The sequence below is a fragment of the Dendrobates tinctorius genome, unplaced genomic scaffold (genome assembly GCF_039654945.1).
Source record: "Dendrobates tinctorius isolate UK_male_01 unplaced genomic scaffold, ASM3965494v1 ptg000082l, whole genome shotgun sequence".
Taxonomy (NCBI): Eukaryota; Metazoa; Chordata; class Amphibia; order Anura; family Dendrobatidae; genus Dendrobates; species Dendrobates tinctorius.
Window position 1 is genome coordinate 23788767 of NW_027361750.1, and position 16052 is coordinate 23804818.

Below are 16052 nucleotides of genomic sequence, written 5' to 3' on the forward strand. Positions count from 1 at the left end.
TCTAGAGAGAAATGTGCTGCCCAGAGTCAGAAAGCTTGGTCTCAGTTGCAGGTCATGGGTCTTGCAACATGATAATGACTCAAAACACACAGCTAAAAACACCCAAGAATGGCTAACAGGAAAACATTGGACTATTCTGAAATGGCCTTCAATGAGCCCTGACCTAAATACTATTGAGCATCTTTGGAAAGAGCTGAAACATGCCATCTGGAAAAGGCATCCTTCAAAAACGAGACAACTAGAGCAGTTTGCTCTTGAGGAGTGGGCCAAAATACCTGTCGAGAAGTGCAGAAATCTTATTGACAGTCACAGGAATCGTTTGATTGCAATGATTGCCTCAAAAGGTTGTGCAAAAAAATATTAAGTTAAAGGTACCATCATTTCTGTCCAGGCCTATTTCATGAGTTTTACTTTTTTTAAAAAAAAAACAGGTATTTTTGTGCGTACTCACCGTAAAATCCTTTTCTCTGAGCCAATCATTGGGGGACACAGGACCATGGGTGTTATGCTGCTGCCAGTAGGAGGACACTAAGCAAATACACAAAGACATTAACTCCTCCTCCGCAGTATACACCCTCTGCTGGTTCTATCCTGAACCAGTTTGGTGCCAAAGCAGTAGGAGCTCATAAATAGCAAACAATAATGCAACAAGTCAAAAACAAAGAACAACCACAAGCCAACGGGCAATCAGGGTGGGTGCTGTGTCCCCCAATGATTGGCTTGGGAAAAGGATTTTACGGTGAGTACACACAAAAATCCCTGTTTCTCCTTCGCCTCACTGGGGGACCCTGGACCATGGGACGTCCTAAAGCAGTCCCTGGGTAGGAAACAGAACGACAGCTGAAACCTCGCGTACCAACAGGTTAAATCTGCTCTACAGATGTGATACTGCCGATTGCAGAATCCGTCTGCCAAGGGCCGCATCCTCAGAAGCTTGAGAATGAATGTTGTAATGCTTAACAAACGTGTGCAGGCTGGAAAAGTTGCAGCCTTGCACACTTGCTGTGCCGACGACTGGTGCAGAATGGCACAGGAGGCCCCCACTGACCAAGTGGAGCGAGCCTTAATCCCCGCCGAGATAGGCTGACCTCTGACACGGTAAGCCTCTTGGATCGCTGAACGGATCCATCTGGCTATTGTAGCTTTAGAAGCAGGTAGGCCCTTTCTGTTCTGGAAATGTATTTCCTGAGTGCCCTCACCAAATCCAAAGTGTGGAGAGCTTTCTCAGTACGATGGCCCGGAGCTGGGCAGAACAAGGGCAAAACTATGTCCTCATTCAAATGAAAAGAAGAAACTACTTTAGGCAAGAAGGACTGAGACATCCTGAACACCATCTTGTCCTGGTGGAAAACTAGAAAAGGAGACTTGCAAGACAAAGCCGCCAATTCCAAAACCTGCCTGATGGATGTTATTGCCACAAGAAAAGCAACTTTCCAAGAAAGAAGGGTAAGAGACGTGTATTGCAGGGGTTCAAAGGCAGCCTCTTGCAAGGCTCCTAGGACCAAATTAAGGTCCCAAGGCTCTAGTGGCATCTTGTAGGGAGGGACGAGATGCGACTCCCCCTGTATGAAGGTCTTAACCTGTGATTTGAAAGCTATCCTTCGCTGGAAAAAAAGACGGATAGAGCTGAAATTTGGCTTTTGAGAGAAGCCATTTCCAGACCGGAGTCTAATCCTGCTTGGAGAAACTCCAAAATGGAAGGAATAGAAAACACAAGTGGTGAACATCCACGGGTTTTACACCAAGAGAAAAAAGGCCTTCCAGATGCGATGGTAAATGCACATGGATGTAGGTTTTCGAGCGTTAATCACAGTGGAAGCTACCTATTGCGAGAAGCCGGCCTGTGCTAGAATCAAGGATTCAATGGCCAGGCCTTTAAACTCAAACCCTTGGAGTTCTGGTGGTAGATCGGCCCCTGAGAGAGAAGGTCTGGACAGTCTGGTAACCGCCAGGGGGCGTCGGCGACTAGTTGCACTAGATCCGCGTACCACGCTGGGCGAGGCCAGTCTGGTGTGACGACATTCCACCATGATCTTCCGGAAGACCCTTGGGATTAGCGGAAGCGGCAGAAAAATGTAAGGGAGGCGAAATTGATGCCATGGAAGCACCAGGGCATCTGACCCGATGGCTAATTGGTCGCGTTTCCGAGCTACGAATGCCGGAACTTTGGCGTTTAGCCTGGAGGCCATGAAGTCTACATCTGGTGTTCCCCAGCATTGGCAAATCTGCTGAAAGACTTCCGGATGAAGGGACCACTCTCCTGAGGCCAGGCCCTGGTGGCTGAGAAAAATCTGCCGCCCAATTCTCCACTCCCAGAATATGAACTGCAGAAATCACTGAATGATTTGTCTCGGCCCATCGCAGAATGTGTGCTACCTCGAGCATCGATCTTTTGCTTCGTGTGCCCCCCTGCCGATTGATGTACACCACCATCGTGGCGTTGTCCGACTGGATCCGGATGGAACGATCAGCCAGAAGCTAATAGAATCACTGAAAGGCTAGTCTGATTGTCCGGATCTTGAGAATATTGATCGGGAGACACGATTCCTGAATGAACCAGCGTCCCTGAGCTGTGTGGTGACGGAAGATTGCTCCCCAACCTAGGAGACTGGCATCGGTGGTCACCACCAGCCAGTGAACTGAAAGAAAGGACTTTGCCTGACTCAATGATGACGACAACGTCCACCACTTCAGAGACTGCCTGATCCAGAGGGACAGGCGAAACCGGCGGTCCAGAGAGGACGGATTTCTGTCCCACGCTGACAGCAATGCCTGCTGCAGAGGACAGAGATGTAGCTGAGGGAACGGTACTGCTTCGACTGTCGCCACCTTTTTCCCCAGGACCTGCATACCAAACCACAGGGAGTGGGGGGCGGGCAAGAGAAAGCTTCTGGGCTCCCCGGATCAGTGCTGAAATCTTTTCTGGAGGGAGAATTACCAACCCTTGGGAAGTGTCCAGGATCATCCCCAAAAAGGAGATTTTCTGGGATGGGGCTGGGGAGGACTTGCTCAGGTTCACCAATCAACCTAGACGAGTGAGAGTGTCCACGGAGATGCTGACACTCTGTGCACAGGCATGAAGGGACGATCCCTTGATGAGGAAGTCATCTAGGTAGGGCAGAATCACCACGCCCCGAGAGTGCAGGATAGACATGAAGGATGCCATGACCTTGGTGAACACTCCGGGGGCAGTGGCGAGACCGAAAGGGCAAGGCCGTGAACTGAAAATGTTCATCTCCGATGGCGAATCGCAGAAATCTTTGATGACATGAGAAGATTGGAAAGTGAAGATATGCGTCCTTGATGTCGACAGACGTGAGATATTCCCCTTTTTCCAGTGAGGTGATAACAGAACGGAGAGATTTCATTCTGAAATGACGCACTTGTTCAACAGTTTTAAGTCTAGGATGGTACGCATGGTTACGTCCTTCTTTGGGACCACAAACAGGTTTGAGTAAAACCCTTTGAACCTGTCTGTGTGTGGGACCGGGACGATGACTTCGTTGTTGCGGAGCGCATAAATGGCCTGATAAAATGGGTCCGCATGCGCCTTTGTCTTTGGAAGACAGACCGGAAGAAACATGTTGGCGGGGGCGACAGAAATTCAATTTTGTATCCGGAAGACACCAGATCTCTGACCCATTGGTGGTGAACGACCGCCATCCAGATGTGGCGAAACAGGAGCAGACGGTCGCCTACCCTGTCTGCGCCTTCTGGATACTGCAATGAGTCATTGAGTAGAGAACTTGCGGGAAGAGGTACCCTTGGGTCAGGACCGTGAGGGTCTGTGTCTCCAGGAATGAGAGGGCTTGAATGAAGGTTGTGAATCCCTGTCCCTACGCGGGGGATGGGCTGAAATGGAGGAAGTGGTTGCAGATGACCAGCCTGCAGTACTGCGAAAAGGCTGGAGGTGAACCTGTTGCTGGCTTCGAAAGGACCGACTGGGTCGTTGCTGAGGGAGGAATTTGCTCTTTCCTCCAGTAGCGTCCGAGATAATTTGGTCAAGCTTTTCTCCGAATAAACGCCCGCTCTGGTAAGGTAGAGAAGTTAAGAGATTTTTTTAAAGCGGAGTCTGCTCGCCACTCTCGGAGCCATAGGGCTCTCCTGATGGTAATGGTGTTTGCAGCTGTAAGTGCGGCACAGTTAGCTGCATCTAGGGAGGCATGTACCACATAATCCCCGGCCCGGGCAAGCAAGACTGACCGCCTCGGGAGGTAGGTTATTGTCTCGACTGGTTTTAGCTAGGGCCTCAGCACAGGTCACCATAGCTCTGGCCACCCAGGTGACGGGGAAGGAAGGGAAGAGTGCTGCTCCAGCAGCCTCAAAGACTGACTACGCAAGATTGTCAGTCTGCCGGTCAGTGGGGTTTTCAATAGACGAGCCGTCGGACAAAGACAGTAGAGTTTTGGATGCGAGCCGTGATATGGGAGGATCAACTGCCTGAGACTCCGTCCACTCTTTTCTTAGAGTGGGGACAAAGGGGTACCGTGCTTCTATTGGCTTTTGCCCTGTGAATCGCTTGTCTGGGCGACTTCTATGTCTTTGAACAATGCCACTAACCTCAGGGTGGTTGTTAAAAACCCTGTAAGGACATTTGGTCCTTTTAAAGGACACAGTGTGATCAGGATTAGTTCCAGGCTCATCTTCTACTCTCAGAGCATTAGTAACCGTGTCAATGAGGGCATCTAGAGACTCCTGGTACTCTAGCGGGTCCGGGTCTACGGCCGCATCCGACTCATATTCTGAGTCGTGTTCGCTGCGAACACCAGGGGAGGGGGAACGGGAACCAGAGCTAGCGGATGCTGAGGCACCAGAATGCCTGGGGGACGAGCTACGGGAACGTTTCCTAGAAGATTGGACATCCTCTGCTGCTGTCCGGCCCGTCTGAGGAAGACTCTAGAATGGCTGAGGGGCCTTCTTCGCAAGGTAAACTGATGCTGCGGCTTGAGGAGGAATCACGGAAGGATTCTATAGCCTTAGCCATGGAAGCCATGGACTGTGCCAGGGACGTGGCCCACTCGGGTGGGTTAGGTCTACTAGGGTCGGCATTAGCGGGGGGCTCCTGTGAGCATGAGGTGTTGCAGGCTGCACAGATTGCAGTGGGGTGCCTCCGTGGTAGTGGGGAATTACATGCGGTACATGAGGCATAAACTACAGTGTGCGCTTTATTACTTTTCTTAAGTGCCTTTGATTGCGACATATTGCATGTATATGCTGCTTAGAGCTTGCTGCAGGGAAGAGGCTAAGGGCTGTGCACTGGCTTACCCAGGTCCTGTGTCAGTGCCCCCAGAGAAGGTAGTCTGCGCCACAATGTAAAAGGAGCCTGAGGCTATGTGCACACGTTGCGGAAGTGCCGTGGAAATTTCCGCGGGAATTCCGGAATACCATTCCGTGGGAAATATGCGAGAAAACAGCATTTTAATTCCCGCCTATTTCCCGCGGAAAAACTAGCGATTTGCAAGCGTAATTAGCTTGCAGAATCCTAGCTTTTTCCAAGCGATCTGTAGCATCAATAGTAAAAAGATCTAATGTTAAAAATATTAAAAAAAAAAATAAAAAATCGTGTTTTTCTCATCTTTCGACGTCCCGTGCAGCGTCCCCGATCATCGTGATGCTCCCGACAGGTCCCGCTCCCAGTGATGCATTGCGACAATGACCACGACGTCATCAATGCATCACTGGGAACGGGACCTGCCGGGAGCATCACTGAGGCCTGGTGATGCTGCGAGAGACATTGGAAGGTGAGAATATGATGATTTTTTTTATTTTAATTCTATTTTTTACAGGGATATGGTACCCAGAGCCTGGAGGAGAATCTCCTCTCCTCCAGACCGTGGGTACCATTTACAAATGTTCTGCTTACTTTTCGCATGGTGGGCACATCCACATGCAGAAAGTAAGAACAATGCATACATATGTGTGCGGATTTTCCCGCGATTCCGCACAATGAATGAGCATGCTGCGCATTTTTCCGCGATTCAATACCGCCACGGAAAAATCCGCAGCATTAGTACAGCATGTGCGGAATGCCATAGGATGCTTTTTTTTGCGATTTCGTGGCAAAATCACGCGTCTAAAATCGACGCAAAAATGCAAAAAAAAACGCTACGTGTAAACACAGCCTGAGAGAAGAGTTGGCAGGCAGTAATGGTGTCCCCCGAAAAGATACGTGCGGTGGATTTCAGGAAGTGGTGGCCTGAGAAGGAGTCGACGCTTCTTATGAGGAACGAGAAGCGACTGAAATGTGGGGGGAGTCAAGGCCAGGAAGAAATAAAATGGCCGCAGCGCTTCTCATTGAGAGCGAGAAGTGCCAAGATGTGGGTGGAGCCGCCCGGGTGGGCGGAATTTGGCCTATCCCGGCCATGAGGCGTGGACTAAAATTAGCGGTGGCGGCCGTGGTGACGGTGGAGCGATGAAAGCGGCGGTGGCATTCTGTAATGCTGTAGATAAGCCTCCGATGTAACCTGAAAGATAAGAAAAAGAGTTAGATTATACTCACCCCGGCCTCCGGTCCGGTCGGATGCGTGTCACGGTCCGGTGCCTCCCATCTTCATACAATGCCGTCCTCTACTTCCCTTCCTGTCGTGGCTCCGGGCAGGCGCATTGCTCTGCCCTGTTGAGGGCAGAGCAGAGTCCTGCAGTGCGCAGGTGCCGAGAGAGGACCGGCTTTTGCGCAATGCAGTATTCTTCTCTGCCCTCAACAGGGCAGAGCAGTGCGCCTGCGCCGGAGCCACGACAGGAAGGGAAGAAGAGGGCGGCATCGTATGAAGATGGGAGGAGCCAGACCGCAACACCAATCGGACCAAGAACGGACCGCCCCCCAGGTGAGTATAATATAACTCCTTTTTCTATTCTTTCAGGTTATCGGGGGCTTAACTACAGCATTACAGAATGCTGTAGATAAGCCCCTGATGTCGATGCCGGCAGCTCATAGTCCAAAAAAAAGGGTGACAGATTCCCTATAAAGGGATCCGTCGCCCCTAAGGAGAGCTCAGGTGCATTAAGGTTTCAGGAGGGGGTACGGGGAGGCGACATTCCGCGTTCCCGCCTGTTGATGATTTTGAGAGATCGGGACCTTAAAAGGCCCCGGTCGCCCCATCAATCCTTAGGAAAAAAGTAAAAAATGAAAATAAAAATAAAATAATGAAGCTGGGGTCTGAAGCCAGACCCTAGTGCCTCCTACAGACACTAAGAACTGGTTCAGGATAGATCCAGCAGAGGGTATATACTGCGGAGGAGTTAATGTCTTTGTGTATTTGCTTGGTGTCCTCTTAGTGACAGCAGCATAACACCCATGGTCCTGTGTCCCCCAATGAGGCGAAGTTCTGTGGAAGCATGGTTGAAAAGCAATGTCTGACTTTCATTTGTTCTTTTTCATAGATTATTTATTATTACTTTTGTCAGATTCAAGTTATTTCTGTCACCATTGTGGGTTTTTCTGCCATTAAATGAGGGGTACCAACAATTTTGACCACATGTGTGTGTATATATATTATATGTAATATATAACACACACACACACACACACACACACACACACACACACACTCCTCTATTTATTTTTCCTTTGCCAGAACTGATTGAGGTATTTATTATTTTGCAGTATGATTTTACTTTACATATGACTTTTAAATCACATTTTATTCTATTTTTTGTGTTTTGATTTTTTTTTATTTTTTACAGTGTTCACTATTGGGGTTTTAAACAGTGTGATAGCTTTGTACCTCAGCTTCTTTACCGGATGTGACCCATGATACCAAATATGTGTACTTTTTCATGAAAAATGTGTTTTCATTGCCGACACATTTTTCAGTTCTATAATCTGTGTTTATTTATACTTTAACATTTTTTTTTACTTAGTCCAGGTTTGAACATTGAATATTGTGATTGCTGGTCTAATGTACTGCAGTACATACACTTATGGCAGGGCCGAAAAGGCCACCGTACTTGGCAGACCAATTAATGCGGGCATCGACTCCCTCTCACAACCATTTAAATGCTGCGATCACTAACAACCTCAAGATCTAGAGGGTTGTACGGCCAGGATTGGTCGTGGGAGTGACCATGGCTGTTTGTGCCGGACAAACACGATCACGTGGGTGTAATGCCATGTCCATTTGCTGGAACACCTTGGCAAACAGGATGTCCCAATACATAGGAGGTCGGGAAGGGGTTAATGATGCAATGGAAAGCTGCTGCGACTTTTAGGAAGCTGCTTATCAGCCACACCTCATACCCAAATAGCAGAGACACAGCACACTTTGTGGGACCCCAGCCCGAACCTGGAAACTCAATCAAATTAAAAGGTCATTAGTCATAGGAAGTTCTCAGAAAAGAAAGAACGTGTGAGACGTAATACCAATTGGTAACCTTTACTCCTGTATGTCACTTCTCAGGTGACCTGCCCTTCTAACACCCATATAAATGAAGCACTGCACTATAATCCAGGAACCATACAGACTGCTACTAGTGAGCCTCGTTCCTCTTATTTGCGCACACTCTGTATGCTGCCCTGCTGCAAACACGGAGGAAATACCCAGGATCAGGCACACCAGAAACACTTACCATACTTCCTCCACAGCGAGGGATTCCCAGGTTTAGTTTGGGCAGACTGTACAGACATGTCACTTCACAGGAGACGGCAACATGAACCCAAATAGCATTTTCTCAATGCCAGTTTATAAATGAACAACACATAATGCACCTACATGATTTCTACGGGCGGCTGCCGACTACTGTACGAGAACCAGAAAAAGGTACACTGACGTCTATCACCATGCACATCAGTAAGGCTGGCTTCACATTAGCCTATGGGCGCATGCCGCTGCATGCGGCCTTCATACCCTTATCTTTAGCATTGGGTACGCAGGCCGTGCGCAGGTATGCTTTTGCCGCCGCATGTGTCCTTTTGACGGTGCGGCGGCCTGCGCCAAACACAATGTGTTGCATCTTGGTGCGGTCGCTGCACGGTCAAAAGGACGTATGCGGAGGCAAAAGCATACCTGCGCATCGCCTGCGTACCCAATCCTAAAGATAGGGTACGCAGGCCGCATGCGCCCATAGGCGGAGCTGACAGGAGGAAGCACGGCAGGGGGCGGAGCTTCATGGCGAGCATCCGCTGCGCCTCCAAACGCTAATGTGAAACTAGCCTAAGGCTGGAGAGTGTGCGCGGTTTGCAGCTCGGCTAGGACCACAAAATCTCTGCGCTCTCTCACTTCAGTAGTCGTGTGATCAAACAACTGCGGAAACATCAGTAGACATACTGAAGGATACAAGCCTTGTGCAACATTTCCATGATTCTCACTGCAAATTATGGCAATACTGCCTCCAACAAGAGACCTCAAAAATGCTGCAAGTCATAAATCCCCTTGTGTTTTACCTCTGCGTCCACCTGATTTTATGTTTAGAGGATTTTCCCACGGATTGGAATGAGTGAGAATCAGAAATGATGGCACGCTCCATCCAACACTGCATTCCGCAGGTATCTAGGGGAGCCTATGGGGCAGCGTGGACACTGCTCTTTAATCTGTGGAGACGGCCTGCCGCTATACGTGGTCTGTATTCATGAACCCATGGAAGAGCTCCGCTTACATGAGCAGAATGCTTTATTCTATGGATGTATGCCTTTGCTTTGGCTCTGGAGTCACTCTATACAGGAGAAAGATCATTGGAGATCTGAAGTTCATATACAGAAAGTGGAGAAGAAAACTCACGTCAAGATATATAATGACCAAAGAAAGAAAAGCAAACCCAGCTGGAGCTGAGGATCGTACAGACAAGAAAGGCAATGTCTTACCTGCTCCGCATCTGTATTGCGCGGTACAAAATAAATAATGTTCTTTGTAATCTCTTGGGAAAGCTGGAAAACTTCAAAGGTGGCAAAATGTTAAGGAAATGGACAATAACAAACTATCGACATCTATAATATACATGTTGTGGTTATATAGGTTTCTCCGCCAACCATTAATGGTTCGGGAGGCTCAGACTGGCAGCTAAATCTTATTCTTTGGCAGCAAATGGAGATTTTGAAAAAGTGAGGAACTAAAATACGTGTAATGGAAAGTTAAGCATTTTCCTTTCTCGTACTCATACATGGGGGTATATATGAGCCACAGCTGTCAGCTCAGTGACATTTCCACACACACCTGAACGCTTATCAATAAGTTCAATGCTCAGCTAAAGAAGAAGTTCAGATGCAGGTCACCTCTACATGGGAAGCCAAAGGTAAATCACCAGGTCTCCTTTATACCCGCTGCAGGAAAGATTGTATTTGGGGCACACATAGCCATACACCATATCCCGGTATGTATGTACCGCCATTTGGACTTATCTCCACAGAATAAATGATGACAGTACCTAGGTGTGAGTATAAATACTAGATGGTGACAGTGGAGAGGAGTTGTACAGAGTGATGTCCGAACATGACTGATACCAGCTTTGTACAAGTCTATGAAAAACAGCACAGAAATTAATTTTTTTACAAAAGGATTAGATGATGATCAAATCTAGTCATAGTTTTAGGTAAAAGGTATGTGTCGGCATCATGGCATATACCAACGTATAATGTATACACTGCCAATGCGTGACAGTGGCATACATTTATGTTTCAGGTGTCCCACTGTATAGGGAAATGTGATATGCGCTGGTCTACTGCATAGGACAAGAAGGTATGCCAACACATGCCGCCATAACAGACCAATGGACATGGTTCTGGCCTTCCTTTGGGTACATGGAAGCCTATGACAGTGAATGCAGCACACCCATTGAATTAACTAACATAATGAGATGTGAACACAACCTTATTTAAGCAAGACGTTTCTTGTAAGACGATGCTGATGTCTGCAGAAACATTCTGACGAGTTCTGCATTTTACATTTGCATGCGGATTCAGATGTGGATTTCCCCATTCAACAAAAAATGGGCTAAACCTGAGAATTATGCCCCCAGAATGTGCAGCATGTTCTACCATCAAGGTGGATCTTTTATTTTCTAGATTTAACATATAACCTTAGCACAAAAGCTATGCTCTACTCCACGGTCAAAAAAATGGTCTCTAAAAATATTCTCACTAGAACAACCTCCATAGCAATGTTTTAATGTGCCAGTACAGGCAGGCCGACGTACCGAGGCGAAGTCTAATACCACCTCAGCATCACTGTGGGTTAGCAGCTTGTAAAGGATATCCATCAGGGGACATCATTGTCTTGATATCAAAGGTTTCTGCGCTGACATAGTCCGGACCGCCCCACGGAGGGCTGAGAAATACGACATCTGCCTTCAAATCACAAGCGATGCACATGAAATCAGCACGGATCAGCTCAATGCGATCTGCAACGCCGTACACCATGGCATTATTGTAAGCCAAATCCAACTTCACGGGGTCAATGTCCACCGCAATGACTGCAGAAAAGGGAGAAGTGCAGAAACATTAGTGAATAGCTGAAGACAAGCAAAGAATAAGTAAGCATGGCTCAAAGATCATCCTACAAGTTGAGACCACTGACCTGCATAGCACGTAGTCTGTGCTCTAAGCGAGTACTGGCCCTTACCATTACTCCTAAAGTATCTATGACCCTCAATCATCAGCTGTAATCTATGGGGAACCATGTAGGGTTTTATATTCCTGCAGCGCCACCGCAGGAGAAATGAAGCATTACATAGCTCCCATTGAAATTCATAGACACTGTGTAGTACACGCACACCTTGTGTCCTTTAGGGCGAGAGACGTTCTTTACAGCATTCTTCAACTTCGGCTGATAGATAAGGGCCTAAAATGAGAGCAGCACTCCAAACTTCAGAAAAAAAAGTGATTTATTCACCTAAGTGCCAGAGACATGCATTCAATAAATCACGTTCCTCTTTGAAGTTTGGAGTGCGGCTCTCAGCTCTTCTTTTTATTCTGGTACTAGTCATTCTACAATGTTTCATTATTCTTTTTTGTTTTGTTTTTTCTTTTGATGCAAAAAAATGAAAACAAACATTTCTAATAACATCAGCATTGACTGTACAGTGATTTTTTTGGATGAGCAATACCATCACATGGCTTCAGTCAGTCAGCCTTCATTCCCTTTGTTTTTTGAGGGTATAATAAGACAATGGATCCATTAAAAAAAGAATATGCTATAAATGTCTAATAGGTAAGGATCCCAGTGGTGGGACCCATACCCATCTCCAGGACCAAAGGCCAGTCTGGTGGGGTGGAGAATGAGTGTAGAGGTGACTGCCATGGGCTTCTCTCTGGGGACCTTCTCATCACCCTTCCTGTGGCTTCTATGGAGACTAAAGCTTACCGTGCATTCCTGCTAAGGCAAACTGAATGGCATTGCCACCAACACCACAGAAAGCATCTACGACGACCGCACAACTCATGCACTGCCTGACACGGTGTGCTATGTGCTCTGCAATCTTTTCTGGGGTAACCGAAAACCAACCTTCTGCAAAATACAAAACACAGCATTCATTATGTGGAAAACTTGGCCAGATGGTTTATCCTGTCACTGCACATGGGGCCTGAAGACTGAGCTAAAGGGGAGATTTACTGCTCTTGATACAAAATTTCTGCACAAATGGCCATATTTCATTGTTGTGAATGCTTAAGGCAAGTCTGTCAATGCTTCACACCATTTATTACACAATTTATAGTACAAACCCAAAACTTTAAAATGTTGAGAATAAAGATCACGGTTAAAAAAATGGTAATTTTCCCCAAATTCTACATTAAACATGTGGCACCCTGGTCTCAAGCTCTTACCCATCATTGGGCCGTGTGCTACCAGGTGTAAAAAAAAAAAAAGTGCGGATGCATCATATGCAGAAAATGTGTCATTAAGGTGCAACGTCTGAAAAACTATGGAGTTAAAAGGAGTAGATTTGCCACAAATTACACCACCTATGACAAAAGTGTCTGTTCTGTACAGCTATGGACTTAGTGACTGTATCATTAAAAGTTTAAATTTCTCCAAAATCAATATATAAGAAGCTGCGAGTTCGAGTCAGGAAACCCATGGTCAGTCTTTGAATTGCAGTCCATATAGAGACTGCAAAGTATGTCCGTCTGAATCCGGCCATGCTGAAAGACGCACATAAAACCAGGGCTGTGGAGTCGGTAAGCCAAACCTGCGACTACGACTCCTCAATTTCCCTTCCACCGACTCCGACTCCAACATATATTGCTTATATTTAAGTGAAAAATTTATTGTAGTACAATGTGAACATCAGACATTTAATCATTTAATCATTTTTATGATACAATAATCAAGACATTTAGATAGAACATAATATATATTTATTGGAATACAACTTTAGAAAACAAAAAACTATAATAAATTGTAAATATGTAATATACTATGTAATATCGATTACACATATATATTGTGTGTGTATATATATATCCAACAATGTAGACCAGCTCACTCCTGTGAACCACCTGGAACCTCAGCTGACCTGGTTAACTCCGTTGTGCTCGGATCTGGATGTAGGAGTCCATCCATACAAATGTGAACAACAACAAAGCAAAGTCCAGCAATAACGTGAGCAATCCAGGATGCTGTTAAAATTTTTTTTCTTTTTATTCATAAATCCATTAAAATGCAATGGTCCAAGCAGTTCAAAACAGCAATAACGCAGGAAAGTCGTGCAGATAGGACTACGCGTTTCAGCGGTAGAACCCGCCTTCTTCACGGTCCAGAATCAGAATCCTGCGTTATTGCTGTTTTGAACTGCTTGGACCATTGCATTTTAATGGATTTATGAATAAAAAGAAAAAATTTTTTAACAGCATCCTGGACTGCTCACGTTATTGCTGGACTTTGCTTTGTCGTTGTCTATATTATATATATATATATATATATATATATATATATATATATATATATATATATATATATATATATATATATATATATACACACATATATATATACATACATATACACACACACACACGGTATTATACATACATACATATACATATATATATATATATATATATATATATATATATAAATAAATAAATAACACTATGTAATAAACTATGTAAGTGGCAAAAAACAGTTTAACAAAAACATACTAAATAACATTTGTGCAGTCTATGAATTTGTTCTAAGAAATAGAATTGCCTCCATTAGATCCTCCTTCATAGATGACCTAAAATCTGACCTAATAATTTTAAGGCCAGAAAACAACCTCTCTACACTAACTTGGGTTGGAGGCAAAGCCGTAACCACATGGGCAACATCTCTACCAATTTCCGGGTATAAAGGAATTGCCTCATGCACAGTTTTGATGAACGGTTGAATTTTTCTTTTTCTTTGAGAGCAAGTGAAACATTTTGCTGAAATATGGTCAATCTGCTTGCTATTGAGATGGAGTGAAATATTTTTCCTTGCAGCAACGCTTTGCCTGCTCCATATCATCCAAATACTTGTCAAAGTCAAACTCCTCATTTGATGAGGATGAAGATATGGCAGCAGTAGCACTGTCAGGACCCAAGTCCTCTTGCGCCTGGCAGTCCTCCTGTAGGCCACTCATCCTAACTGCTACCTCAGTCAGAGCTTCTTTTCCTTTAGTAAGCTGTTGATCAACAAGCAATATACGATGACTTGGGTCCACATAAACAGCTGCCAGAAAATTTTTATTTTCCAATAGCTGTGTCTCTCTCCGTTTCATTGAAGCAGAAATGCCATCTGCGATTAAATCTCCTCTTTGGGACAGGCAAAATAGCAAGTTCTTCCACTCCCTTATGAAAATGCCAGAAGTTAAATCCTCAGCTTGTAATTTTTTAGTCACGGTAAATAGGTGATTAAGCAATTCCTTCAATTCAGCCACCTGTGTCCATTGAGCTTCATTTAGGGTTACCTGAGGGTTCGCCATATCTATAAGAAACGGTTTTAGCCAGAATCAAAACTGGGGGGGGGCAGAACCTCATACTGTTCCGCAGAATCTCATACTGCACACCTCAGCTACTGCAGAACCTTATACTGCACACCCCTACACTTGAAAATAAAGCCTGCACCTTAAGATGTGGTGAATGCAGTCTATTTATTCCAACTATCAATTGATGTTGATGTGTTACTGAAGACAAGCAATGCCTGTCCTGGGCATCCTTTTGGGCAGCTATGAGGTGTACCTGACTGGTGCTAAAAAAAAAAAAGGAGTGCTAGTCTATGTGCTACCCGGCTTTCATTCTTTTTGGTACAGATATGATATGGATAGACAGATATGGATAAATGGATATATAGATAGAGCAGATTTCTAATCTGCTTTTGCTATTGAAAACATTATCTATGAGCTCAAAAACCTTTCAGGTGATGCGGTTTTTTAAAAAGCTGATCTGCTTTTGCAGCTGAAAAACGTATCCTCAAAAAACGCAGCAAAAATGCTGTGTGTGAATGTAGCCTTAGATCAGGACTAGAACAGCCATTTATAGGCCATTTCATAACTTTCCCAAATTCCTATGAAAAAATATTCAGCACATTCTGCATTGAACTACTGTACCCAATTTATTATATATTTTAGGAGTCGGAGTCGGACCATTTTATACCGACTCCGACTCCACCAAAATGAGCTCCGACTCCAAGATTCCACAGCCCTGCATAAAACGGGTACGCAATTCCCTGCACTTTAGTCTTCAGTGGATCATTTCACAGAATCTACTCTGATCACAAAACATTCACACCATTATTATGTATTGAAGTGGTTTTCTGGTTCCAAATTTATATCATCCATCGGCTAGGAGAGGGGTAATGCACATGAACTGAGCTGGTACTCGCCGTCTGTTCCGCTGCTTCAGTGATTATATTAAGGCTGCAGTGGCGATGTCACGAGTACACCGCTGCAGACAATCACTGGGTTCAGTGGCTCTGCTAACTTAGAGGCTCCAAGCCACTGAACCAAGTATTAGGCTGCAGCGGTGTAGTCAGGACGTCAACACAGCAGCCTGTCACTAGGGCAGTGGCGAAGAGGCATATACTAAGTAATTTTGTTATTTTATATACCGTATTTGTTAGCCTACGGATAGGAGAAATGTAAAATCGGAAAACCCCTTTAATGAA

General features: G+C 45.4%; 1 protein-coding gene across 1 annotated transcript in view; it reads right to left on the reverse strand.

The window, feature by feature from the left end:
- TGS1 (trimethylguanosine synthase 1) overlaps window positions 1–16052 on the reverse strand; it is a 125906-nt gene that overhangs the window by 25979 nt on the left and 83875 nt on the right. The window contains 3 exon segments of the mRNA XM_073583983.1: window positions 9797–9875; window positions 11184–11400; window positions 12291–12434. Of these exon segments, the coding sequence (XP_073440084.1) occupies window positions 9797–9875; window positions 11184–11400; window positions 12291–12434 (440 nt within the window).